General features: G+C 40.2%; 1 protein-coding gene across 2 annotated transcripts in view; it reads right to left on the reverse strand.

The window, feature by feature from the left end:
* The window catches only part of LOC116388399 (netrin receptor UNC5C-like), a 171047-nt gene that overhangs the window by 4400 nt on the left and 143441 nt on the right, over window positions 1–23206 (reverse strand). For both annotated transcript variants that reach the window (XM_031856204.1, XM_031856203.1), the window contains 9 exons: window positions 17877–18068; window positions 13652–13869; window positions 12106–12241; window positions 11314–11401; window positions 8511–8679; window positions 5873–6106; window positions 4079–4228; window positions 3555–3719; window positions 1695–1873 (listed from right to left, as the gene is read on the reverse strand). In XM_031856204.1, coding sequence (XP_031712064.1) covers window positions 1695–1873; window positions 3555–3719; window positions 4079–4228; window positions 5873–6106; window positions 8511–8679; window positions 11314–11401; window positions 12106–12241; window positions 13652–13869; window positions 17877–18068 — 1531 coding nt within the window. The remainder of the gene's footprint in view (window positions 1–1694; window positions 1874–3554; window positions 3720–4078; window positions 4229–5872; window positions 6107–8510; window positions 8680–11313; window positions 11402–12105; window positions 12242–13651; window positions 13870–17876; window positions 18069–23206) is intronic.

Below are 23206 nucleotides of genomic sequence, written 5' to 3' on the forward strand. Positions count from 1 at the left end.
TTTAATGAATCAAATTAATGATTTGAAATAAGAATTTTATACAAAATAGATGTATTCTGAAGTTGCATTACAGCACACAAATGTGCCAACGGGTCCATCGGGAGAACAGTTTTCATAGGAACAGTAAATTCTGAAGCTGTCGACAGTCAAGTACACAATGGTTGCAGAGGAAAAGTCTGACGCTGAGCCATCTGTGACAAAGATCTCAATGCTGCCTTAAAGTGAAAAAGCCATAAAGAGGAGACTCTCTGTTCCTCTGTAAATCCTGTGATTGTACTGTGGGCACATTCTGGTACTGTTTAAACACAACCAGAGACTGAATGTCTGTCTCTACTCCCGCAGTTAATTTTTTTCCTCTCAAATATCCAATAAGCTATTTTCATAACTTTCTTTATTACTTTGTTTCTTTCTTTCTCACTTCAGTCTCAGCCTCCATCTGTCTGCAGTATGTGATAAGGTGCATCCCGCTGTTAAGTGAACTCAATTGCGGAGATCCACCTTTTTACCGGTCTGTCAGAGCGCGAGCGTGTGTGTGTGTGTGTGTGTGTGTGTGCGTGCGTGCGTGCGTGCATTTGTACAAGCGAGTTTCCACCATTTAGTTTTCTGGTTTTCTCAGTACAATAGGCTAATTTGTTTGTTCATGTGAAAGTTTGTACAGCTCAGGTTTCACTGTTTATATTTACACAAGTCATGTGAGGAGGGAGAGATGTGACGGCAAGGAATGAGTTACACTTTGAACTCAAACAGACATGACGTGGCAGTTACAAGAGCAGAGAGGATAAAAGATGGTATTTCCATGTTATCATGTTCCCTTTGAAGAGTCGCTTTTAGCAGAAATGTGGTAGTAAACAACAATTTGGCTAGCTGTCCATCTTTTACAAATGATCGGGATTTATTTGGATGCCCACACCATCATGAGCTGGCTGCCTGTTGCGACAATGAGATCCACTTGTGCCCAATTATCCTCTGACTAGCTGCTGGTATATGAGTCAGATGCAAATGGCCAATTGGATCTTTCCTATCTGGGTTCATGGGAGTTTACTCAAACTCTACAGGGATGCAGGTTTAAAGTAATGAAGTGTGTTGCAATTGTGGCCAGTGTGCAGATTCATTGTTTAGAGTAGCTATTCTTTCTGTGCTCTAAACTGTAGAGTACAGATGATTAAGCATTGTTTTTCGTTATATATATATGAAAAGACCATCAATCACATACAATCAAGATGCTAACTTGTCAGTGTGATTATGTCTCTTGTACACTTTAGTCCTAAGGAAAAAAAAAATAGGTCATTTAATAAGATTAATAAGATGAATGATTCATCTCTGAACTGAATTGTATTGGTTTACTGATCTGTAGCCTTGTGTACGTTTATCATGTTTGTCTTGTTGTCTGTGTTGATTGTAATGTGTGTCGAGATAGATGCCTCGCCTTCTATTGCAAACCAAGTCTACCTACGGGTACAAATAAAAGTATCCTGAACCTGAACCTGAACCTGAGCTGAAAACGTCTTCTGTTATTGAAGCGGTCACAGGCCACCCTGATGAGCTATTTCATTTGAGGAGAGTATTTTTCTGATTGTATGACATTCAAAACTAAGCAAAATGCATAAGGGAGGCAAAGAGGAAAAAAATGATACAAACTGTGTGTGTGTTAATGTGAGTGTTTTTGTGTGTGTGTGTGTGTCTGTGTGTGTCACCTGTCAAGGTTGAGTTTGTGTGCCAGCATCCTCCAGTCATTGCCTCTGGTCTGTGGTGCATCTAGACTGCCACACAGCTTCTGTCTGATGGATAAAGGAATGCGGAAGGCATTGGGTCCCACTAAGGTTGTGATATTACTGGCTGGGTCCATCAAGGACGTGTCTATGCACTGGACGTCCTGGAAAGTGTGGGAAGACCGAAAGAAACTGGTCAATTGTTGGTTAAAGGAAAATAATTAGTAGTTACATCAACTTTTTTTAAAGTTGAACTCATAGAAATAACGTTTAGGCATACTGATGTGTACAGTATAACTTCTTCAGTAGAGACACAGGACAAAGCCTTAACATTTAAATATGGATCATGATGTGCATCTATGTGGTAACATTGGTCGTATTTGATTTCAAATAGGTCTCTATCTTAGTCCTTCTGGCAAAGGATTCTGCTCGTCTCTCTGCAGCTTTCGGCGTGACCGATTACAAATAAGTCTACTAATTAATACAAGAGTCAAACAAATATAATGATCTGCTTCCAATGCACTCTCTCTGTCTCTCTGCTCTCAATGTCACTCTCTGTCTCTTTCTAAACCTTCATCGCATTAATCTGCCACTCCTGGGCTGAAAGGAGGCAGCGGCCTAATGAATGTGGCTTGGCAGAAGGAAACAACAACTGCCAGTGTTGATGTGAATGTTTACTATTTACTGTGTCTACTTAGCCCCAATTTACAGCAGAAAGCTCTCTGCTGCTGAAGAGTGATTGATCCAAAGGGACATTTCTGTTTTTCTTCAAAAAATAACAAATGCTTTAAACCTGTTTTACTATTTATTGATCAACTTGCAGGATGCTGCCGGCTGGTTAATTGAGGGTCTTACAGTGTTTTAAATAACACATCAATGATGAGACGCTATTCGGATCTAATTATCATACTTGCCAAATATCCGATGTGATTATAGTATTGTAAGATTAGGTATGGCCTATTTAAAATGAATTACAGCTGATCACTTCACAAAATAGTTCAATATGTCATTGCCCAAATAGAGGCCCTATACTGTTTTCTGTGTACATGTTACAAGCCACAGCTCTGCCCCTCATAAGGCTGTTTCTTTTTCTAATATTTGGCAGAAGGCATAATGAAGGAAGTGTAGGAAAAAAATTGCAGGATAGACATTTCTACAATTTCTTTCTACAATTTCTTTCTTTCACTGTGTGATTTTGCAGTCCTGACACACACAGAGGCAAATCCTCAAACTTCTTTAACTGGTTCTACAATTTTCGTTCTCATTTTCAAGTACAAGATATGTGCAAACCTATGTGCTGCTGCAACTGTTCCTCTATTTGCAGTCAAAAATCAACTTACCTGGTTAAACAAGTGTTAACGAATTCTAAAGTGCAATGCTGTCACCCATGAACACCATGGGAGAATTCAAAGCACTGACATTCCAAGAGAACTGACTGACCTTCGACCAAAACTGTTCACACATGGACACAGATGCACACATTCAGTGACTTTGTGGTTACATGGACTCAAAATCAAAGACGAGTTATTCCACTCGTGTTATGTGACCTCTAGCCCCCAGTATGAATGATTGAACAGAGTCACATAGCAGGAGCCCTGACTGTCTGACGGATGGAAGAAAACTTACTGACTTTATAAGATCTTATATACGGGAATGGAGAAGTTAGAAGAAGGAGCCTCTTTTTTGCCCGTGTGACTGTGTTAATCTTTTAGTATGTACCGCTGTACCCTCATCATGTCCTAGGCCAGTGTGAGTTAAAGTTTCTCTTCTGCAGTTTTGTTGTGTACACAGCCAATAAACAGTGTCTCCATTTTGCTGTGTGCACGTGGATCTCTACAAACCTACCTCCTCTAATGTGTTGCTGAGCTGAAAGATCTGTCCCTCCCCTTCCACCTGCCGTACACACAGTTTGCAGCTGATCTGCGTGGTGGCGGGGCTCAGTCTCTCCAGGGTAAAGGTGCAGTGAAGAGTTCTCTGACTGCCACTCCACACCTGGTAGAATGGGATCTCCTGGAAAAAAGCATTAATAATATACATGTTTTTGTAAAGCAAATTTTCAGGCAGGAACCAGTCTTATAATCTTAGTAAATCTTATTGTTACTGGGAATTCATCAAAGTTAATCATTGTGAAGATATTTCACTCTGGACCAAAGCTTAATGCACAAAATGAAGACCAACACTGAGCTGCATCGCTAGTTTGGCAGAAATGTACATTCGCAAAAAGGCTAACTATAGTTTATCCTTGTTTGGCTAAAGGTAAGTGGTCCTATAAACTGCGATATTTGCTGTGGGTGTGAAGATCATTGACTACACTCTGTATATTGTAACGGGTACCTTCAAGTGTTCATGTATGCGCATATCCCTCTCACCTGATACTTGGCGATGAGTTTGCTCTTCCAGTGTGTGTGCGGCACATCGTGGATTGACAGTCTCAGATTGTGTGTGCTGTCTTTAAAGTTCAGGGTCTTTGGCTCATCCAGAAGCTTCCCTCCCATCTGTGTCTCCATCTGAAGAACCTCCTACACAAAACCCCACAAAGAAAAGAACCGTTTATTTTTCATACAGTATTATAGACTGCAAAAAGCCTTTCTTTATCTTGCATAATAACTGCAGACAACGCCGAATGTTTCCATGAAGTACACAGCACCATGAAACACTTGAATCTCATGAACGTTTCCCTGACGATACCATCACAGAGCTCTGTAGTTGTATTCCCTGGATTTCAGGAAAGCTTAGCTCTGCTAATTGCACTCAACTGGGAGAGACATTAAGATGCTCAATAAAAACCTTGATTAATAATGCACCGCCAGTCAAAGTACTGCTGTTGTGAGATGTGGGAAATCATATGTACAACAGTAAATAACTTCTATTGGTTTAGAAGATGATCTCAATACATTTTCCTTCTGAAAATAATACCCAAAGAAGTAATCATTGACTTATTGATTATCTAAGATAAGCAACCAATTTTTGTATTTTCCATCACCACAACAATCACAACTTCTTCTTCTGCACCAATATTACCTAACTCGGGATAGATTAAACAGCTGATGCACTGAGCTTAATGTGGATTTTTGTATCTTAGATTTCATGAAATGGGTAATAAAACCAGTTAATGTAAAACTGATACTTCCCATTTGATGTCTTTGTCCATTTTGAGAACCAAAGGAAGCAGCATAGTTTACTGTGCTGTGCTGCGGCTGTTTCAATAATATATTGCACACACAGTCCTGTGGGAGTTTTTGCTCATGCTTTTTAAATTGACTTCTGTATATCAAGTTAGGCCACACCAACAGAGTACTAAGACAGTATCTGTGCCCTACAGATGCATGATGGTAAATACACACATATTGATAACATCAAAATACTTACAGGCTCATGAACTGCACACAAACAATTAAAAGCATTAAAGAAACACAAACATTCCAACTTACTGATGGAAGAATAAGTTATCAGTATGACTTCTGATGCCTCCTGCAACCTTTGCAAAATAATCAATAGTTCCTCATTTTCCTACGCGGCAGCTCTACAGTAGATATACAGCGGAGACTTCCCCTTTAAAACGCAAACCGATCAATTATACTACACAGAGTCTCCATCATTAAAAAGTCCACCTCTGAGCTTTATTTTCAAGCTACAATTGCTTGTTTGAAATGGTAAAACTGAGTGTGCGCTGATGTTTGTGTGAGCATGTACATGGCTTTTTGACTTATCATTTCATGCATAAATTACCAATGTTAATCTCCCGTATCAGATGGTCCCTCCAGTGTTTTGAATTTGTTTGAATTCTCAAGCGCCGGTATTCTGACATTGCTTGACCCTGTTTACTTTGTTTACTGCTTCTCAGCTCACCTCCAGAGAACTAGAGGTGAGAAAACCTCACTTGTGACTCTAGATAATCACCCCTATTCAAGCTATAATATATTGTATTTCTAATGCAAATTACCACAGAAGTGTTGCAGCATGGGTGGTACAAGAGAGAGAAAAAAATCCCTCAGATGACGAAGGAACACAACTAAGCAATCAGCCTAATATATCCATATATATCCATCATATGTACAGTATATGTGTGTGTTCATATGGGTTAATTCAAGGGAGGACATCTATTAAAAAGCAACTGAAGAAAATAAGTATTGGATTTGATTAATTTAGTTTCAGTACTTTACCTTGAGTGCATCCTGTGTGTCGTCCAGACAATAGACCCTGATATGATAGTCCAAAGTTGTGCAGGATACGGGTCCAAAAACAGCAAGTTTGAGCCTCTTGGCGGCTGCCTTGCAGATTGACTGGCCTACCAGGCAGTAAGTCCCCAGTGTCTCTGTTAGGATGTGACATGCCTCCAAGTCCATCTGCACATAGCAGGGGGTGGTGAAGTTTTCCTCTCCTACCACAACCACATCCTGTAAGAATCACACACACACACACACAGACACACACACACAGACACACACACAACGTCACACAATTTTAGACTTCCAGAGTGTCACGCTGGGTCTATGATGGGTGGCTGAGACTGGAATAGTGTAAACTTACCATGTGAGCCGTCACTCATCTCAACTGAAGAGGTATCTAGAGCTTTATTCAAGACGGACTAACTTTCAACCTTTCAAAAACAAGTCTGAGTATTTTCTAGTATTCATGATTATATATTTGTGAGTATAGCCTGCCTGATCTCTTTCCTTTTGCTATCAAAGCAAACTTTACATTTCCTTGATTTATTTCACATTAAATAAGGTGCTTAATCCATACCTGTGTGACAACAGCATTTCTGTTCAAACACACGGTCATCAGCATAATGATGAGTATAACAAAACTAAGTTCTTGTGCTCATAGAGAAACTGTGGAAATGTTGACTATCCTCGATGTACAAATAAATGTTCCCTTTTTTTTGGAAACAGCCTACATTTGTGTGTGCAGACTGCTGTTAGTGAGTCCTGGGCATTATTTGAATACTGACTGTATTTGTGGGATTAAGCCACATTCTGTCTGGTAACATAACACAACTGGACCTGCATTTGGAGCCATTTCCACTAATGCAAACACACCCTGAATAAACAGGCTGTGGTTTCTAACTGGTGAATTCCTCTGTTGTTATAAACGCAATGCCATTACTGATGGTGTGTAGAGATGTGCTCCCTGTATAGAAATCATCGTTCAGCAGAAGAAAGGCCAAATGCAAATGTTAGAATCATTTTTTGGCTTGTGGATCTTTTCAATAAGACATGAACCATATGCGACTCTTCTTGTTAGTCCAGTAATTCATCTTAGAAAATCAGTTCCTAGATTTTTAATTCCCCACATTGTGAATTCCTTTGTTCTTGTTGAGACACTAAGTTGAAATGTGAATGCATGTCTGGTACTTCATAATATGACTTCTCAAAGTATATCAAGGTGACCAGTAAAATAAAACCCCTTGTTTAGAGCTGCTGTGTGAAGTATGTCCAACCCCACCGTGATTATCTGCTGGCTGTTGCTCATATCATTTTTCCAGCTCTGTCACAGCCGGAGTTATCGTAAATCTATACGGCTCCTTTGGGTTCAGTGAGAATGCACAGCTCCTTTTCATTTAAGTGCAGAATCTTCAATTAGTCGTGCACATATCCAAGTTTGCGTGTGTGACTAATTGTGTGTACACGTCTGTGGATGCAAATTTGGTGCAGCATGGATCTGTACTACACGCACATGTGTGATACAAATATTGAGTTTTGTCCCAACAGATGAGCGAGCCAAATCAATACAAAGAGGTAGGAAAGCAATATGGTATGAATCTGTTATTACTGGTAATCACAACCGTAGCTGCTCCCCCCTGATGTGAGGGGAATTCAATTACCTTCCTCTCCCTTTTTTGGAGAAATATTTCTGATGGGAAATGGATGTTCTACTGCAATAAGAGAAAAACAAATCGACTTCCTGATGAAATTCCACTTTTCATTTCTCCCGTCTTTACCCACTCTGCACCCAACCCCTTGTCTCTCCCTCTCTCTCTCACTCTCTCTCCCTTCCTCCCTCTCTCTCTCACATACACACACAAAAGAACACACACACACAGAATCTTATGCATGGTTAATTGTGCAGAGACATTGTGTTGAGCTGTGATAAGCAACAGAAGACAGCATACGGGGGCCTTGTAGACACAGTGATGCTGCAAGACAGCCTTATCACCCACACCCACACACAAGGATACACACCCGTACACACGCACGGACACGGAGACAGACAAACATGCATCGAATGCAGTCACGCACACACACAGGGAGATTGCTGAGGTAGGGACTTCATGCTGAGAGACACGGGAGGAGGGAGAGGGAGAAGGGTAGAAAAAAAGGAGGGATAGAAACATAAGAAGAAAGATGACAGAAAAGGAGGATGGCAGGAGCATAACAAATTGCTTCTGATAGGAGTCTTCAACCCCCTGCTTGTCGACTAGCCTGTAGGCACTTTGTGTTTACTGAGTTTTCTCTCCTTTCATTTCTTTTCCTCTCTCTCCCTTACGGCATGTGTGTATGTGTATTGTAGGCTATCGAAAAGACGATAATGTATATGTGCTTGCATGTGTTAACATGCTGCGTGTAGCCATGCTGTGTACATGGCTGTGTATGAATGATCTGGCTGTGCAGGTGTTTATTTTGCATAAATGCATTAAATACATTGATACTAAGCCGCTGTGTGTGTAGATGTGTGCGCATCTGAATTCTTTGGTAACAAAGTGACAGCTATTCTCTCTGGAGGTTAAAACTGTGGGATTCAAAAGTTGCACATTATACGTAGCTCACTCGAAAAAAGACACAAGTGTTGAACACTCACCTCCCACTCTCCCATGGCCAGTTGGTTCTTCAGCTGTATGAGCCAGTCTTCCTCGACATTATCAGCACAGTGGTGGATGGTGAGGATCACTGGTCTGGTCAGCAGGGCTCCTGGAGGTCCACAACTCACCACTGGGCTCAGCACTGTCTGGATGTCCTCTACCGGTGGTCTGGAGAAGACAAATCACATCCAGGTGGGATGATTCTTTAGAAAAGAGCGACAGGAGGGCCGCACTGTAGGCGACCAGTTAAAGTGAGCATCACCCGTATGAAGCTGTACTGATTTGTACTGTACTGTGGTTTGTTTTTCACAATGTTCATACACGGAACAACTCAGCTAGCAAAATAGAGAAGTCAGGTGAACAGTTAGGTTACAGTAAGATAGACTGTCTTTGAGTTGATGAGAATATCATTGAATAAAACAGAAGAGCAGCGAACATTCAATCAGAGGATGATAGGTGTCGTCAGCAGGGCTTCAGTTGGGCCTCAGCTGGAGTCAGTATTTCACAGCTCATGGGCATTAAACAAATGAATACTTACCACAAGCTCTTCTGTTGCTGTTTTTTTTACAGTGAATTCAAGTATTGTAAAGTATATTACAGTACAGCAACAGAGTACTGTTCATTAGTAAATTGAAAAGTAAACCCATGTTCTTCAACAATTGTTTGCAATTGTGTTTTCCTGTGTAATCCATTATCGAGTCATTTTCCTCCCTCATGTTGCTGAAGATATTTATTGACTGGGAATAAAGCCCATACGGAAAGAAGTGATTTTTTTCTCGAGCCCACTTTGTGTGTGTGTGTGGGGGGGGGGGGTAACTAATCCCTAGCAGTATTATCGATTCAGCGGATGAAGCTCATTATTGACTCATGATGGGTTCGCATGGATGAGAGAAGTACAACTTCTCTAAAAACAGTACAACTCAAACTGTAACAGCACCCTTTGACGAACCAAAATGCAGGGGCCACCACCTAATGAAATACAGTGCAACTGATTTGTAAGGTTATGCATCATTTATCATACAGAGAACACAGATGTTGTAATGTTGTATTGTCTGTACGAGAAAACTGACACCTAAAGGTTGGATCCTGATGAGCTAAACCACAGGATTATGGCTTGCCAATTGTTGGTGAGGCAAGTCAATGTAGCTATGTGATTTTCTGCTAGCCAGCTATTGCCTGTGAGGAAGACAGAGGACAGAGAGGAGGTTTGATTCTTAGAAATACTGTAGCTCACTGCAGGGGGCCTAATTCTTATTGACGTTATTGATCGGGGAGATGCTGGAATGGATGCATGGGATAGAATACATGAACCAAACTGTAACAAGTGTCCTAAAGCTAGGGTCTGGAAAGAGTTGATTCACCAAAATTATTAAAGAGCCCATTTCTCCTCTTACCCCTTGTGGTATTGAGCCAAGCTGATGGCTGGCTACTGGTTTTATTTTCTCCATTTTTGAGATTGCTATTTCTGAATATTTGGCCGCCACCCACAATGCTATGAAGGTGAATTGCATTCAGCTTGTAGTGCTAACAGCATTACATAACTATATTGGAATTAAGGAAAAGCGAAGTCCTTGTTACTTTGGATAATGCACGAACCTTGCAGCAAACAGTTATAAATGGAACTATTCAGCAGTGTAAACAGGACACTACTTTATTCATTATTATTCTCAAAAGGGACGAACACAAAACACCCAGCGCCATTGTATTGGGGTGGATGGAGAAATCTCAGTCACAGATATCTGAAAACCAAATGTAAAAAAAAAAAACATCTGCATGGGCTTAATACTATATAAGAAAATGTTTTTTTTTGCACAAACACAGCTTAACCATTTACCTCGACAGTGAGTGGTAAAGACACACATACAAAACAAATCATCAGTATCCATACTGACTCTGTCCAAGGGAATCATCTCCTTTTCTCTGAAATGTTAACAGTATTAAAAATATAAATATGCAAGTTCTTTTGAGTTTTGCCTTACTGCAGGCATGTTATTGGGCCAGGTCACTTTCAAATAGACTACTGATAACTTTCCCAACAGCTGGAATATAGACAATGTCTCTGTCGTGTCCCACAGAGAGCTTTACCTCAGTCATGCACTTGGCCTGTGAGTAAAGGATTGTCTAACATGTAACAGGATTAGAGTAATCCCAAGAATAACCACTAATCTGTTAGTTACTGTGAACAGCAATGTCTTTGCATATGCTGTAAACACTTTGGTGTTTGGAGTAAGAAAAAATAAATCTGTTGTCGCACTGCAGTCAACATTAGTTTCACACATGTTTGAATAATGGGGGTTATGAGCTCTACATTTTGGGTAGTAGCAATGATTGTAAAATTAAGAAAACATTGTTATAAATTCTGTGGATTACTGTACAGATTATAATGCTAAGTAGGTTATAATTAATTCATGTGGAAAAAAACTCCCTTATAATCTTCTCAACTTTAATTATAGCACTAATATAGGAAATCTGTGGTATTAACTGACCCCTGCTGAATGAGTCACCAAAAGAATGTGTGCATCGATGCACTATACACTATAAATACTAATGATTCATCCACTGCTGTGTATCCTAAGCCAATGTCACACTGTGAAAGCCTCCCCACGCAACCAAACAAACAGGTCTGAGAAGCCGGCGCCCAGGAGAGAGATGGAGAAGTGTAGGAAAAAGAAAAACAAAGAAACAAAAAGATCATAGAGGGAGACGCAGAGATGAGGAGAAACATGGCGGCAACAGGGAACCACAGAGAAGCATAAAAGCCACAGAGAGGAAAAGTGAGGGAAAGAGAGAGACGAAACTTACCTCAAGCTCTCCTTCCTGTGCACAGTCACATACATCTCGTACACCCTACCCTGAGGAACGGCACCCGCTGGAACCAACAAACTCACACCTGCAGGAGGGAGGACGGGGGAAGCAGGATGGATGGAGGCAAAAAGTAATGAGTTTCATCACTGGATTTATTAATTTTACTATGCACAGCTAAATTATTGAATGTGCAACCCATTATCACTTCATCATTTTGATTCATTATTGAAAAATCATTCTTAAAGGCAACACCATGTAAAACTTTCTCTTGAATATATCATCAAGTGAATTGTGCTACGATGTTTTATAGCTTCTGAAAGCTGCTTCCTATCTCCGGGTTCCATTATTCATTCATGCTTTTAAATCCTAATATAAATCTACTTAAAGTTTTTTTTCTTTTACAACTAGGTGGAAAACATCCCAAGGCTGTTTTTTTTGTATTAGCTAAAAAACCAACTTCATGTGGTCATCTTTGAGTACAAGAAATGTACATTTAATCTTGTTCAAATCTTGAATACTTTTTTTTAATTGAGATTAACTTTGATGACATTGTTACTATCTATATAAATTGATGTAGTGCATTGTCATTTGTTCATGTAATCAACAAAATAATTAAATTTGCGTCCTTATATATATATATATATTTCCATTGACTTTGTATCACCACCTCTAAAATTCGCCTTGAGTCTTGCACTGAACACATAGAAAGACATCACTGCTGGTCACTGCATCACCATTAGACAGTAACCAGATTATTGATAAACTGTTAAGTGTGAGTAGAAAGTTCACCAGAGTTGGGTACAATGAGGTGTCCTCCCTGGTTGTTGAAGGATCCGTGAGCGGTACAGGAAGGGTCTCGTGTTCGGGCCAAGCTCTGGTTGCGAAGGTTCATGGTGTCGCTGCTCTCCAACAGAGACTGAGTTACCTAGGAATCAAAAGACAACAGTCAGAATCACATAACATAACAGATAGTATTGGGTATAAAGCTGTTCAGCAGAGACTGGATGAACTGAAAGTCTGGGTATTTAATGGTAAATAAAACATACCGATGATTTAATATCTGGTTCCGCTGGGCAATACAGTTATCAAACAGCAAAGAGACTTCACCGTGGAAATCAAACTTTTTTTAATAACATAAATGCTATTTCACCTCTATGACGTGAAAATAATCGACATGGTGTATGTGAAAAATTCCTTGGAATAATCTCTTAGTAATGGGGTTATTGAGAATGTAGTCAATGTCGTGGCAATATTTTAGACCTATAATGCGAGCAGGGATTTTTCATAGTTATACAATGTATATTACAGCGTAGTTGCATAAAAGCAAACTGCACCAATGCTCTGTGGAGGCTGAAAGACGATGAAAAAAAGAAGATGTATTCTAATGAAACCAAAGGTTCATGGAGGTCCAGAGAAGTTTCACTGTGCGAGGCCGAACTCTGGTCGTATAGGTCGTTGTAGTTATATTTTTGCCTGGCTGATTAGCCCAAAGCATTGAAAGAGCAACCTGTTAATGCTCTCTTTTCCACAAGAAGTTTACTGCATTCATCAAGACGGTTACATTTTTTTTCTCATGTCTTCTTGGTTACCAGTAAGTAAAATACCACAGGGACGATCTGCATCTGACTGGAAGCGCTGCCATCGGGCTGAGCTGACAGGCTATGAGAAAAGGGTGGATTTACAGTCGACCTATGAAACCACCTCAGGGTAAGTGGTAAAATATGACTGACTTTGCATTTCTCTTTCGAAATGTCCACTGTGAGATGTAAAATAAGGACTTAAAATTCAGTAGTTTGCTCCACAACATCACACAAAGCTGACAAGAACTTGCTTCAATGTGTTTAAGACAAACACCAGACAAAAGCATAGAAAATCCTGGACATTAGCGAGGCAAGGTCAGTCAGGAGGTCCAAAAAGTCCACGATTAAAAAACACCCATATGAACAGAGAAAATCATCAAATGTAGAGCTCATAGTGGATTCAGCTCTAGTACTGCCTCAAGACAGGTGCAGTGATGAAACCGAGCGGTTTCATCTGTATTTGTGACAACTGACTCTGGTATGCATGCCATGTAGTTGACAGAGCAGAGGGCGGAAACTGGGGCACTGAGCTGCATGTATACTAATGGTGTTTGGTTTTGTATTTATGTGACTGGGAATACACACTAGCTGCCTTGTTTCAGTACTTCTCGCTATGCTTCTGCAGTGTAACCTCACTTCAGGAGGAAATATTTCAAAATTCTATACTGCACTCATACAGAATATTTTACAGTCAAAATCCTAGAAGCGGATGAAAGATACTGATGTTGGATCATGGAATACATGCATCATATTACCTTAGGAGACAGTTTGGATGTGAAGTCTCCTCCAAGGTCATCCTGCGGTGTGACCAGACCAGATGAGTTGTACACTTTGATCTTCAAGTTGGGTAGAGGGTCCAGGAGAGGGGAGTTGGTCATTGGGATTTTATCTGAAACATCGTGGAGGGCATACACTGGACCACGGTACATGGCAGCTGCATTTGTCAAGTCAGGAGGAGCTGTCAGTAGATCAGCTGGAGGGATAAAGCGGAAGAGGGAGAGAGAGAGAGAGAGAAGGAGCAGATAGAGGGAAGAAAATATTAATGACAGAAAATACAAGATGAATGGCAACTGTCAAGTTTTCACAAATGCTTGATTCTTCAGCTAAGAGAAAGAGTGAACAGCGTTTGAGAGCAAGGTCCTCAAAGATTTCATCTTCACCTCAAAAAATAAATACACGAGTTTAAAATATAATATTTAAATGCATACACTATCAAAACAAACTAAACAAGTTGAAAATTGACCAGACTGTCTGGAGACATAATAACAGAACATTATTGCTTTATGTCATCAGTTAAGCTCTAAAAAATGTTGTCAATGACTTTGACTTCACCGACACAATCAAAGACGTTGTCACGCTTTAATCACATCACTGTCTATTTTTTAAATACTCATGTCACTATTCAAATCTGACTGAAAAAAATCCCTGCTGTGCACATTTACCACAGAGTGTGCCAGTGTTAATTGACAATGCCAATTGTTAAGACCTATTTGGGCTTAACACTCATCCTGTTCTTAAAAGCAGTGTTTTTACCCTAATTTTCCATATATCATGGTGTATATTATAATGTATGTATGCAGTTTATTTAGAAAAGAACAAGCGAGACAATATACAATGTGAAATATTCAAGCAACCTTAAAATTAGTAGGCAAACCAATCTTAACCTGGTAACTCTTTGCTTGGACTATTAAAAGCTTAAAGATGTTTTAACTTTTGCCGAACGGCAGCCGCTCCACTTAAGCCACAAGTTACAGGACAATTGCATGTTGAATTTGTTTCACTTTCCTAAGATTTCCTTGAGTCAGTTTGTCATCATGCTATGACATGCAATGAAGAGTAACAGGAGCACAACTATTCAAAAGCCATCATTTCAGCAAATGTACACAGTAAGATCAGTTGCACAGCATCTATCTCAAGTTTGCTAACATATACACTTACTGTATGTCATATACCATGAGTGAGGCAGTAGCAGAAAATCCCCATTTCCATGTGTAAGCGGACTATTATGTCATTTTGTATTTATTGAGTGACATAGTCTTGTTTTAAACAAAGAATAGATTGGCCCCTGTCATGTAATAAACCATTTTGAAGCTGTGAATTGATTCACAGGCGACTGAGTGAACTGCTGTGTGTACCCTAATGTACACTGCTCTTTCTGGAGTTGGTTCAAGCGAATGGTGGAAACTTTTGATGTACCTCAAGCACACACTGGAGCATCCAACGCCCACACACGCACACACACACACACACACACACACACACACACATAAGAGCACTGTCATAAATAAAACACATCTGCAATGTTAATCATGGGCACTAGAAAAACATGTGCGTATCTCGCATACCAATAACGCATCATACACTATACTGTGCATGCCCATACATGCATACACCAAAAACACACATAACACATACAGCATATGGGAATTACATGATGTCAGTGATCTCTCAGCTAATCAGGACAGTATGCTCATCTATGTGCATGTAATATTCAAAGTACTGTTTACAGTATGTTGATTTCATTTTTAAAATGCAAGTACCTCATTCTACCTTCAGCAATCTCTCCATTCTTTTGACTCCCATCCTTGCTGACTTAAATTCAGTCGATGGTTTGATGGAAATCCTCAATAACACACACTTTTCTTTTTAAATCAAGTCAAGTAGCAAAAAACATCCTTTGCAGTGAAATTATTCGGAACGCTTTAACAACAATGACTTGACTTTGTTTCCGTCTGCCACAATGTTCTTCCAGGTAATTGGAAAGATGCAGCAGCCAAGTGCTACTGATTGTTTTAATAATGCATTTGGCAATATTAACAAACAGTAAAACCTACATGAGGATATTTACTTTGCCAAAGAAAACCAAGCCAATGTGCTCCAAGCGACCCCATTAGACGACAAGTTCAGTCACTCTTGTAGCTAGTTTTGTAAAGCTATCTTGCCACAACCCTTTGTAGTTTATAACAATTTAATCAAAGGGCATTAAAACACCAAAGTGTATTCTACATAAACAACTCTCTACCATCGGAAAATCCATCAAATATCCAAGATTTAATTGGAATTGGGATCACAGGACGGTCAGTTTCCTACTGAGAACAATTCAAGATTTGTTCTCACCAGGCTCTATATATTCGGGGGCGTAGAGTCTGAAATCCTGTCGTTCCCTCCAAGAGCCCATCCATTCTAATTTTAAAATCCCTGATTATCACCCCCCCCCACCACCATCAACACACCCACCCACAAACACACATCTGTCACATATCACTCTCTTCCTCTCTCTGTTTACCCTTAGAGCCAGCGGGTATTCCTGCCAAATCATCATCCCTGCTGAAATTTAATTAACAACTAACGGAAAGCCACAGAGAGGGAGGGAGGGGGGGCTGAGGGAGAGAGAGAGAGAGGGAGTGAGGGGGAGCGAGATATTCAGGGACATAATTCTTCATTAATAGTAATCGTAGATGGTCCCCCGACGCAGAGTGACAAGCATCTTAATATTTTGCTGATAAAATGTCACCCAATCTCCGCTCATGCGAAGGCATTTGCCCTTGTACAGACACACACACACACACACACACACACACACACACACACACACACACGGACATACACATGCATGTGCACATACACAAACAATTATTTTAGCTCGCTGTTTACAAATTTGCATTGCATTCTTTGTGACCTCACTTTCCTGTTTTTACTGTATAGCAGGATTGGACTGTTAATCGTCCACCCTTAAACTGACCCCATACTATATCACACACATTACAGCAAACTACAGGATTTAAGTATCCTCTTAAAGGTGTTTAGAGGTGCACAGAGCTTTCGTTTGTAGATCACTCAGCGTGACTTCCACAAAATTTGTGTTGTTGACCTAACCCTTTTCTAAAATGCCATTTCCTGTTGACCGAATGGAGACTATCAAGTACTACTAGGTCTAAGTACCAGTATGAGGACTTGAAGCCATCTAATTTGGAATAATGAATGCAAATGTATGGGCATGCCTGTTTGTGTATGTGCCTAATGCCTACATGGATGCTTTTCTAAACATTTTTATGAGGTATATTGATTTTTTTATGGATGTTTTTTTTAATCTATTTTGACAAATACACATTCTTCAGAGGAAAAGTCATACATTCATACTGTTCATAGCACTGATACCTTATTCATTCTCATTCCCTGTCCAATCTTGCCATTTCCAGTAAGCTATCAAATGCATCCACAGGTGTACAAGTGTTTCTTGTTGTCTTATCCATTTCCCAAAGACAGAGAAGAAAACATGACAACACACAGACAGACAGAGACGAGTGAAAGATGGCTCCACTTTAACAGGAAGACAAACAGGGAGGGGATGTCTGTTGCGGTAGGCGTCACCGCGGCAGGAGAGAGACAGAAACACGGGCGAGGGAAAGACAGAGACACCAAGACGGAGACGAAGAGTGGAGGATGCTGATAAACAGGAAATGTGATTGACCTGAATGTGCAGATGGGAAGGGAGAGTAAGAAAAAATGAGGCAGAGAAGGAGAATGACAGAGAGAGACTCCTTGATGGAAGAGAGTGGTTTCGGTTAGAGACAGAGATTAATCCAAAGCAGCAAAGATTGACAGCCGGAGACCGAGGAAAGAAACAAAATGACGCTAGCGTGAAAGCCTAGAAAAGAGGACTGAGTCGGTACAGTTATTTCCCGAGGGTCACATCTGATATTCTTTATCCACCTATCAATCTATAGATCCGTCCATCTGCCTGTTTACCCATCTATCTGTGCACATTATGTAATTAAAAACCTGCAGACCTCCCGTCGAGAGACTATCATCTCTGTTGGGTGTGATTACAGGTACAACAAGTTTGAAACGTTCAACCAGAGAGGGCAGTGAAACACAGCTTTTCAGCCGTATGTTAACTTACTCTATTAGTATTAGTGCCTCTCTTTGAGCTGGATAAGTTAGTATTTGTTCCACGCTGGTTTCTGTAACGTTCCTTACCTGATCTGGCTGTTTTGATATTAACAGACTGGAAGCCTCCGTTTAGTGCCGAGGTGTCGATGATGTCCGAGTCAAAGTCACGGTGCGTCTTGCGGTAGACAAAGAGCGCCACGATGACAGAGATGACCAGGCACATGATCACTGCGATGACAATGCCCACGTAGAGTGCCACGTCATCTGTGCTTGGAGCTGCTGGAGGGGGACACACAGAGGAAGAGAGACACAATTGTAGGTGGATATTGTCAAGCATGCAGCAAAATATCTGCTGCATGCTTGTATTATCAGTAAAAACAATAAACAGCGACAACAATTATAGCTCCCGTGGAACAGCAGGGCAGTGGCAGAGGATACTATTCATAAGACAAAATGAAATGTATTAAAGGCTTCAAATTAACTTGATATAGCTTTCTTTCATGATTCATTTTCTTCTGTATTCGTGTTCTGGTACCTCAGACCACCTATCAGACTCAAAAGGACAACCTCTACAGGAAACTTTCAAAAAGCCCCCCCCCCCCAGCTTGTGTAATACGATCATTTGTCTAGACAGAGAGAGACAGAGACCTCTTTCATTAAAAAAAAGAAAGAATGGTAGCAACTCTTAAAACTTAATAAGGCTGTTAATTATTTTACAAGGGTCCTAACATCCTTTTTCAATCTGGCTGAGACTTTAATGGTGTTTCAGCGAGACCAGTGGTAGAATTGTCATTCATCATCCATATTTTAAAGCAGACTAAGGAAATTTTAAGTGTTGCGTAATGCAAATGGTAAAAGGCATGAGCCAAGCTCGAGGAGAAGAAATTAGTAAAGGATCAGAGAGACAAGTGTAGAGCACAGGGGAGGAATGATGAGGAAGTAATAAGAAGGAAAGCCAAGTCGAGAGGAATAAATAAAAGAGGACACACACGCAGATGAGGAGTATATAGAAAGGAGAGTTCAATAAAGAGAATAAAAGAAGCGTGTAAAAAGAGAATAAGGAAGCAGGGAAGATGAGAGGAAACAAGTAGGGCACAACAAATGAGGAGAGGAGAGGAGCAGAGAGGAGAGAAGAGGGCAGAGGAGAGAGGTGATAACAGCAAAAAAAGAGGAAAACCTGGCAAAAGAAGTGGAAATCCACTTGAACTTCAAAGTAGCAAAACAAACAATCCTACATATTCAACATGAAAGTGCCTGTGAATGTGCCTTTAATAAGAGTAGTCTCACACTTAAAGCACTCCTCGTATAATCACGTCCTCTGTAGCTAGTAGGAGGGGATTTGTCTGCAGCTATTAAGAAGAAGACAGAAAAGTATAGGAATGCTCCTTGTAATCTGCCCTTAAAGTTGAGAGGCAGATAACAGGCGTTTAGCTACAAACAGCCTGAGTCATTTGCTGAAGGATTTGCTGTTGTCACTTCAGAACAAGTTCAGAAAGCAGGAGCTTGATTATGCATGAAAGAATCCTTTGATGAGGCACACAAACATTCACGCTCACATATGCCTAAGCATGATACACACATTCGCAGAAGAGAGGTCACTACTGATGGTGTCAGTTACTCATTTACCACTTGGGGGAGCTATGAACCACTTTAGTATCTCTGGGGAGCTGAAGGTATGAGAGCAGAACATTATCCCACTTAATTAAGCCTGTCACTCAATGTTTAGAAATAGCACAGTGTTAAAAAAAAACAAAAAACACTACTCTAACCAATGTCTAACAATGCAAATATATGCACAATAAACTAAAAGTTTCAAGAATGAGCTTAATATTGTGCTCATGTGTATTGTATTGGTGCATGGTGCAAAGATCTTGTGATCAAGGAGAGCTGTGACGGTAATTGGGTCGAACAACCAGAGTCACAAACATTTTAAAACTTGATATTTAGGTGATGTTTTTCTTATTTAAACAACACCCTATCCTCACACTAAAGCCGAAAGGAATAGTCGATTAATCAATTCAATCAAAAATAATCCCTTTAAACTGATATTTGCAAATCAACACAGAATCTGTGGGTAACGGGAGATTTTTGTATCAGAACGGTTATGTTTTTTTTGCTTGTACTCAGTTTGTAACCCATTAGTTATTCATTTGTTATTCATTTGTGGTGGGAGTAGTATTGACCAATTACGTTTGAGTGAGCCTCGGTTGCAGGTAAACTCTCTATGTGGAGAACAAGTGTGAAAAGCGCTTCATCAATAAATCTTACTTACTTACTTACAAAAGAGGTAGAACACATTTGCCTAAATGCAATCTTGAGTATAATAATTGTTAATGCTGTAACCTTCATCAGAGTTATCTTACCTGCCTGATGTTGATCTCTAGTTTCACTTTGAATGGATAGAAATGTAATGCACAGCATGAGGCAGATTGTAATGGAGGAAAGTAAACATTCATAAAAGTCATGTTTACAACCCCTGATCTGTGTTTAAGAGTATGCACTCTTTTCACAAAGATTTACGACACTATGAGGGTTTGTTAACTGGATGCCAAACATTTGTTCATCACATGTAACTCAAACTTAGAGCACCTCCTTCCTTCTGATGTTAAAAAGACTGATGTAAAAATGCCCCAACGACACTGCTGCTCAGAGTTGTCCTGAAATCAAGGTCCTTGCACTTGCCAAGGGGGAATAGAAGTAGATAATCCTCTTAAGTATCAACTCCCTGATCTTAATTATGATCACTATCATACTCATCTATTTAGGGAATCTTTATCGTATTTCTACTTTAAACTGTATAACTTCAGAACATGTGGAGTGCCAGACAGCCATAAAAAGAACATCACTTCATATTGTTTTATTATCGTATAGAGTGTTGTGGGACACTTTGGGATAGGTTAACTAGGCTATGGCCTGCTGTGTTCTCAAATCATGTGCATATGTGTAGTAAGTGTGTCGTGTTTTATACCAGTGGGTTTAAAAATAAATTGACAAATGGCGCTTAGCAGCAACATTACAATACATGTCCATGTTTCAGTTATTGAATGCTACTGAGAATCTCACTCGGCACTATCACTAATAAGTGATAGGCTTCAAGGAAATGGATAGAATAACATAATATATTAAGGATCTTCTGAGTTCTGTGAATTCACAGAATCCACGACAGACCATGCAAAATTCAGATCAATTATTAATATCTTTGTAAAATAGACCATTAAATGTTCTGTGCTGCAGTATACAGTACAATTGCATTTGAGCTTATTCTTAAATATGCATTTATTCTCTCTCTGAAAGCTCAATGACAGTTTTTGAATTGATAAAAGAAAGTATAGAAAATTGGCACTAATGTAAAGTAGCTTCTCTTCAGCACACAAGTCATCTCTGTGCTGTATTTGTCGACTTCATTGGTCTTTCATTTCATTGAGTCACTACATAAAAATATAACAAAAGGGCTGCTCCGGTTGAAAACTGTCAACCCTTTAATTCTTGTTATTTTATTGTCTGACAGACTTGCATACTCTTCCTGTGACAGGATAGGGGCTGAAAAAGAGACTGAACGTGGGTGTGCACTTTTGACCAAACCCAGATGGATGACTAACGTGTTTGGACCTCTGTGTGTGTCTGAGAGTGGCCCAAGGCGCTGCTTTGTGAAGCCGGAATGACAATATCTGCAGTGATAGAATGAGGAAACAGCACATGTCTGAATAAGTACACAATAAGAGGTACGCACCTAGGTTCATTTTCATGGGCACTGACTCTCCCAATGAATGCTGGGCAGACATGCACACATCCATTCGAACTATTATCCATACGTCAACTATCTCCGGTGCTTTTCCTTCCTTGTACCTGACGAGCAGTTTCACGTCCGAAGCACTCATCTGCAAGTCCTTCTAAATACGATTTAGATTAAAAAGAGTAAAGGAATCGAAAAAGCGATACGTCTGACATCCGACAGCGTTATATAGGAAGGATAATGTGCTGTGCGACAAGTCAGGACACACAAACACACAATAGCATATACTGTACACAGAGGTGTAGAGAAACGCAGGTACAAATCTGGGTACCAATATTAGTCCCTGAGGATAAAAACTATTTAAAAAACCTTGGGGATTGTTTTGACAGACTAAGATTATAATCTAAATATAAAATCTAAATATACATTCATCTTGATCCTTGATGGTTAAAGAACTCTTGGCATTATGGAATTTGATGGTGAAACGTGTTCAAGCAAGGTAGAAAATGAAAACAAAAACTTTCTCTTTTTCATGGCAAGACTTAATTGCAATTTGTCATCATTTTGCACGACACTGTGACCTAACGTGAGCACGACTGAACAGTGTGTTTATGTTGTGCCTGTGTGTGTGTGTGATCAAATCCAAATGGTCTTCAGTTTCAGAACCAAAATGATTTAGTCAGTGTTCATTGTGCACATGCCAAATTGTTTGTTTGGAGTGTACAGTCATGGTGAGTGAGTGAGCTAGTTTGCATGTGTGAGTGGACTGACTGATGCGGTCCCTCACTGTGCCCAATAATAATGGGCTTTGTAATTAGCACAAAAAAATTGGTCACATACAGTTTGGTAACTGCATGTGTGTGCCAAACTATGTGACTAATAAAGCTTTAGGGTTCCAGAAACTGCGGGAAATGTACACACAGACTCTAACACGCAGTTGATTACCACACACGGGCCAGCGGAACGGAAGCCACGGCTCACCCTCAGTCAGCATAGATCGCCGTCTATTGATCGGCTGGGCTTTTTGTCATTGACGGAGTCTGTCCAATCTGCCACAGAAAGGATTTAAAGAAGGGGGAAACAAGGATAACTCAGCTTAGCTTGCCTCTATCTTCTCTGTGATCTGCATCCAAAGCAGAGCTGTGGACAATCGCTACTTGAAACTCATTCAAATGCCTTTTTGATCTTGCTTGGCACAAACATGCAAACACCGCCCGTACACTGCACTCCTGGCAGTTGCACACACATCCGCTCTAGGTAACTGGCAGGGATGAGCGGTCAGAGAGAGAACGCGAGCAGTCATTTGTAAATGTGTCTATCCTTATCTTCTGTGGTGGGGATGGAAAAAAAACTTGGTGCCAAGAAATAAATTATGGAGTCACTTTAGAGTCACTAAAGCCAGAGGGTGTATTTCCATGACAACAAACAACTCTGTTCAGGTATATAAAGTAATTACCATCACCGTGAAACAACCCTGTAATACAGTGCAATTGCAGCTATTTAGTGAATGGACTGGATACAAGCCTTTCAGTGCTACTTGTTTTATCCAGCTGAAAATAACATTATGATCTCTTTCAATGTCTGCTGGCCACAAACGTGAATCACAAATCTACAGCTCAGCCACCTCCTAACCTTCTCTTTGCCTCAAGCTAAGCTGCTCTGTGACTGACACAAACACCCGAAA

The sequence above is a fragment of the Anarrhichthys ocellatus genome, unplaced genomic scaffold (assembly GCF_004355925.1).
Source record: "Anarrhichthys ocellatus isolate YVR2014 unplaced genomic scaffold, GSC_Weel_1.0 scaffold17, whole genome shotgun sequence".
In the NCBI taxonomy this organism is placed as follows: Eukaryota; Metazoa; Chordata; class Actinopteri; order Perciformes; family Anarhichadidae; genus Anarrhichthys; species Anarrhichthys ocellatus.